Source organism: Buceros rhinoceros, unplaced genomic scaffold (genome assembly GCF_000710305.1).
Source record: "Buceros rhinoceros silvestris isolate BGI_N320 unplaced genomic scaffold, ASM71030v1 scaffold2487, whole genome shotgun sequence".
Taxonomy (NCBI): Eukaryota; Metazoa; Chordata; class Aves; order Bucerotiformes; family Bucerotidae; genus Buceros; species Buceros rhinoceros.
This window is the reverse complement of record NW_010423818.1, coordinates 14,205-20,374: the sequence shown is the minus strand read 5'-3', so window position 1 is coordinate 20,374 and position 6,170 is coordinate 14,205. Positions and strand designations below refer to the sequence as shown.

General features: G+C 41.7%; 1 protein-coding gene across 2 annotated transcripts in view; it reads left to right on the top strand.

The window, feature by feature from the left end:
• Positions 1-6,170, top strand: part of SIPA1L1 (signal-induced proliferation-associated 1 like 1) — a 78,707-nt gene that overhangs the window by 70,550 nt on the left and 1,987 nt on the right. Inside the window, exons 16-17 of one of the 2 annotated variants that reach the window (XM_010140547.1) lie at positions 468-690; positions 3,692-3,838. In XM_010140547.1, coding sequence (XP_010138849.1) covers positions 468-690; positions 3,692-3,838 — 370 coding nt within the window. Of the gene's footprint in view, positions 1-446; positions 691-3,691; positions 3,839-6,170 lie in introns of both variants that reach the window. The other variant, XM_010140546.1, reaches the window with a different exon arrangement.

Genomic DNA, 6,170 nt, shown 5'->3' with positions numbered 1-6,170 from the left:
GCATTCCTGGTTGTTCAGTAATGCAAGACTTTTAATTAGTTGGCATTTGCTGGTGCTCTGCCTGCAGGAAAGCAGCTTCCCCCTGGCACAAGTGAGAACTCTGGTTTATGCAGCATTCAATCTGCTTCTGTAAACATTCTCTCTGCTACACCTCAGCTCTAGAATCCACGAGGGCTGCCTGAGATTTCCACTTCAGGAGAAGTTTGAAGGGTATTTAAAAGGTAGAATATGGGGTAGGCTAAAAAAGACTATATATGTTATTATTATCTAGTTACAATCTCCTTCAAAGCAGATTCCTTTAGTTCTTTTTCCTATCCACTCTGAAAAAACACTATGTTGATGCTTGCTTATTAAAAAAGTTTTAAAAACTATTTCAAAATATGCTTCAAAAGTTTCTTTATTGATTTTTTTTTCTCATTTCTCTTTATTTTTTTATGAATGTATAGTCACACACTCTGTCCTGTCAGTCTCCCTTTCCCAGCACTCCTACCACAAGGCGTGCCTTGCAAAGGACTTTGTCAGATGAGAGTATTTACAGTGGTCAAAGGGACCACTTCTTCACCTCGCGGGCCTCGCTCTTGGACCAAGCCATGCCAAATGATGTACTGTTCACCAGCACGTACCCTTCTCTCCCAAAGTCACTGCCGTTACGGAGACCATCGTATACTTTGGGAATGAAATCACTACATGGTAAGCATTTCCCAGTTTTCTGCTTTCAGAGGAATCCTTTGTGAAGCATCTTAAGGGAAACTGTTTGTTACAGCAATTGGTACTTTCATCTTGATTTTGCTAAAATTAGGAGAATCAAGTCACATGCCTGAAAATACAAAAATAGGATGGGAATGTTTATTTTTTTCCTCACTTCAGTGGATATAAGACTGCATGACTGGTTGTGCAGTTACTTTGTGGAGAGAGCACAGAAATTTCCCTCACTGGCTCCGAGTTTTCACCCCTTTCTTCCAGAGGCATCTGGGACAGTTGGACAACGGGCAAATAGTGTATGCCTGGTTATCCACCAGTGACAACTTCAGGTGTCAGTGCCTTCAGTGTGGGATTATGGCAACAATTAGAAAATCAGTAATATAGAAGTGGATAAATACTAAATGATATTTAGATGTCCAGCTACACCAGATACAAATTTTATTGCACCAGCCACTTTTAAATTCACTCGCTTACCCTATTCATTTTACAAGACTTGAGTGAGTTCTTTGAGTCATACCTCAACAGCTAAGATGAAGAAGTTACTTGGTAAACTGCTGTCAAGAAGGCGCTCGGCTTTCCCCCATGTGATGGGTTGTGTGCTGCTGCATGTGAATGTCTCGGTGGGAAAGGGAATTTTCACAGGTTCCCGTTGTACCTCATAACTAAATGTGTACCAAATGCGTTTTCCCGAAATAGAGTTGGATGTCACAGTGCTGGATTCTGCAGTGTTTTCTGGAAAAGTGCGTATCTGCTCTCATTTATTCGTGTTTTAGTATGTTTCAGGAGGAAAACGCAAGGCTATCAATAGCTTCAACACACTGTAGTGGGCCCTAAGCACAGTCTGTATTTAGATACACAGGATACATTTGACAGTGAAGGCTGCTGAAGAAATCTATTTTAAATTCTTTTCGTTTGTCTGTGATCACCAGGCATCAGTTTTCAGTGTTGAACCTGACATTTTCACGAGCTGTTGTTTCTGTATAACATTTCTTGCGTAAGAGTTAGGAAACTGAGCTCTCTTCACTTCTACTTTTTATATGCACTAAAATAACTTTGCAGACTTAGTTACACTTGTAACTGGCTGGTGGATTTGGCTTCCGAGAGGTTGGGGTCAGAAGATTAATGATGCCGTCTGAGTAGAAGTGGAAAGCAGCAGCACTGGTCTCTCTTCGGTTAGGTGCCTGTATGTTCTGAGAAGAAAACCACAGAACCTTCTTTGGCTGTCACATTCTATTCCACACCAAACTGATGGCTCTTCCTAGGACATAAGCTTTCTGCATTTGTCATCAAAACAAGATTTTCCATTTTCTATAAAATGTAGGGCCAGCATGATATAAAAGGACCAGTTATTTGAGTAGCACACAGATTGTCTCCCCCTACGCACTTGCCTTAGCTGAGAGGATTAAGTAGAGCTGGATAGTTAATACCACAAGTATTCTAGCTATTTGAAATTCTTTTAATTCAAAGATCTTAATAACAAAGAACAGCCACGCCAGAGCGCCTTCGTTTGTTTTGAAGAGGGAAAACAATGAGCTAAAAGTATTCTTGCTTACTCGTCTGTTTTAATGAACAATCCAACTCACGCTTTTAAAACAAGTGATTTTTCAAATGGTTAGGTTTTTCTTCTTATTCTGTGTGTCTTTTCAGGAATTGTAAATATTTTGATGCTAAGAAATTCCCAAATAACTGCCCTCTTTTGGGGAGATAATACAAGAATCCTCAGTGTTAATACTGAGCTGAATGTAACGTTTATTAAAAAAAAAAACCCACAGAGACAAAAAAGATTTTTGAGGAAAGAAGTGAATGCAGTGTAGTTTTTCTGCAGCAGTGTCACTTAGCTGAAGTTATTAGAAAGTTATTTTAGTTGTTGAGGTTACGTAGTTATTAGACTATTAAAAAGAGGGGAGAGGAGCAAAAATAAGCGATACAACAGTGGCATTTGTCACCTTGGCAGTGGGCTCGCGTCCTGTGCACCACGCTGTCTTTCTGTTCTCTCTGGTTCAGATGGATTCTTGACCGTACCCTTCCTTCTCTGCAGCTTTCTCCCAGGTGCCCGTCCATCTTCTCGCCCCTACATCTCTGATGCTCCTAACAGCACCCACAAATTTTTCAAAACTCCTTTATGCCCCAGCGGGGGGCACGAGGAAGCAAGCTGTTGCTGCTGCTCAGCTTACACGTGTTGACTCGCTAGGCGTTTTTTGATAATCCAGCCAGTAAATTGAAATAAGGTAGATAATTGTTTGTTCACAATTTGGTGTTTCCCTAATTAGTGGCAATAATTCATTTCACTTTGCTAGGCAAAGTTTGCACAAAAAATTACAGGGACTTTATTTCCTTCTTTGAAGCTTGCCAGTGTTTTTTCTGTAGTGGGCCATGTACCAGCTTATAGATGGGAGGGCTGTTTTTTGGTTTGGTTGGGTTTTTTTTCTGCAAAGATCAGGAGGTTTCGTTAAACTGCCGAAAGATGTGCAATGCTTTGGAAGTAATTTTAAGGGTTTTCTTGTTCTGGTTCATCTTGCTGTAGGCCTAAGTCTGCTCCCATTGGTTTACGAGATTGTAAAGAGAGGAGGAACAAAACCCCACAATTGTGTATTTTTACAGCAGCAAATAGGTGCCAGGGAATGTAGAAGCTCCAGCAAGCTGCCAAATCCTCCGGAATATCTTCGGTTTGTGCAGGGGCAGAGATCCCTGGGTAGAAGAATACTGCCCCCAGCCGCAGGGCTTGGGGTAGGCAAAGGCTGACTTTCGAAGCACCCAGCTGCAAAGATTCAGGGAGGTTAGAAAGGAGCCAAATGTCCTGGTGAGAAGCACTGAAAACTGGCTTGTAACATGCTGTATCTGGTCAACTACAATTGATCAAACGTTCTACTGAGTTCTAGTTGCTAATGTTCTATCCCAGAAAAATTAGGAATAGGGATACATTAGCATTAAGAAAGTAATTTGGGGGGGATTTTTAATAGAGTTTGTAATTTGTTCTGCATTACTCTAGGAGAGTTTTCTGCCTCAGACAGCTCCCTCACAGATATCCAGGAGCAAAGACGGCAGCCCATGCCAGACCCTGGTCTTATGCCGTTGCCTGATTCTGCCTCTGATCTGGACTGGTCAAACTTGGTAGATGCTGCCAAAGCTTTTGAAGGTGAGTGTTCAGAATATAATACTTAGAAAGCTGGTCTTCGTGCATGCTTTAAGGTTTGGTTTGGGTTTTTAATCTTGAGTCTTGCTTTTTGCTGTTATTACTGTTTCTACTCAGTCTGAAGCTTAAACTCATTTAAAATAGCACCTCAAGTCGTAAAAGCCTAAAACTTTGTAATGCTGAGATGCCATTTCTTCATACTGGAATCGCTCTGTGCTACAGTTTGGCCAAATCTCTGTGAAACTGGCTACTATTCATGTGGAGCAGTAGGGGTGGAAGAGACATTTGGCACGGAAGTGCAGAAGTCAAGTCAAATAGCAGGGGAGAGCATACGAGCACAGTAATGACTGCTTGCTGAGTGCGCTGGCAAGAAGTTTGTGTTGTGCAGCTGAAGCGTGCTGCCAGGGTACTTTGGGAGATACGCCTTGTTGGTGTCTACTTTTCCATTGGCGTTCTTCTCTTTGCGTACTCCGAATACACAGACTCGCACATAAGTGTCATTTCATCCTATGGCACTTTCCATCTCCTTGACACTTGGTAAACTGAAGAGAACTGTCAGCTGTCTAGATGTATCTGAATTTAAAATTAAATACACTTCAACCCAAAGGGAGTTTACCTTAACATAATCTGATGGAAAAATCTTCTAGATGCATTAAATGGAAGTACCTTTCCCTAATCTTTGCATAAATGCTGACCCACCTTCATGACAGTGTTTTCTGTGATCCTGAATCTTTTAGACATTATTCAGCATGGTTGGAGAACGCTGAGACATAACTTGCTTTCTTGGCTGTTCTCTGGTAGTAGCCATATACACCGTTAAGACAGTGAGTGTCTCAGCTGGTGTTCCAGACACACATGTGTGCTCTGCTCTGTTGCCATAGGAGTTGTAGAATCAGGATGTCTCACATTTCTGCTGTGCAGTCTTGGGAAAGAGCATTCAAAATAACCCTTAAGCCTCAGGAGAATATGACTTTGTAGTGATGGTTTTTTCACCACTATATACGGATGAAACCCGGGTTTTAATGCATTTCAGTATGGTCAGCAAATTCTGTTTAAAAGATCCCCTTTTTTTGTTAGCTTTATTTGACTCTCTTCATTAACCTGAGTCCTTCATTTTTGTAGGCCCCAAACTCACTTGTGTTTCTCTTTAGAGGTGTGGACAGTCAGTGTGATGAAGGTAACAAACTGACAGCTCAGATGAAGAAAATCTGGGGTAATGTGTTGGCTGGCACCTTCACCTCATCACTTTAAAAATAAATTTGGATTTGACTTGGAGAGAGAACAGCTGTCTAATGTCAATGTAATCCCAGTCTCTAGCTTCTGCCAGGGATTAATAAGCACCAAGCAGTCTAAATTCTGATTTGTGATCCTGGACCCCTCTCTTCTACATCGCCGGTTGGTGTCTTCAGCACAATCCCCTGACGTTACAAATACTGGTATCTGCAGCCAGCTGAAACAAAAGCTGCCTGGATCCCTGAGCTACACTGACCTTCAGTATTTTCATTCAAAGGAAATACTCCATCAAATACCAAGAATGTTAATTTTTGCCTTGTTGAAAGCACAGAATAAAAATTTGCCAAGCAGAAAAAGGTGGTACAGTTCTGTTTCCAGTGAGACACCAGCAGCTGCTGAGGAAGGAAGATGTTAGTTTCATAAACTAAGAAGTGTTTATGTTACTGTTTGTCCTAGGAAAATCCAGAGGTAGGGATGGTCAGTAGTTTACAGTCACACCACGTGTGATAGTAATTTAGAGATCTGTTAAAACATCTGAGCAGCTACAGGACGAGAAAGTATAGACACAAGGAAGGAAAGAGGTTTCATGTTTCAATCTGAAAAGGCATAAGGAAAAAATTCAGGAACTGAAAAACTGCATTGGCCATTTCACTTTCCACATGTAAATTGTGCACAGTGAGCTTTTCTTTCCTTAAGATAAAGGGGTCCTTTATGGAGTGAAGGAAGCTAAATATCGTTACTAACTTTGAGTAGTGTCATGCAATCGTACCCAGGAAGTTCTGCACAGCTCTTGTACTTCCAGCTTGGTTTCTTGCCTCTCTTGGAACTGGCCTTGGGTGGACTCTGTGATAGCTGCAGGTGTATCTCTGCTTTGCACTCTCTTGCATCTCCCTCCTGGCGAGAGTGGTGTAGGATGTGTGTGAGCATGCTCGGCTGTGCCAGAGCTAGTACTTGCTTGTTGACTCTAATGCAGATGAGAACTTGGTGCAAGCACTTGCAATGCCAGTTTGCTTCTGTCAGATGGATATTGGCATGTCATACCACCACCTTATCTTGTTGGAGACAGAATTATTAGATTGCTTTGAGATCCTGCAGCGTGGAT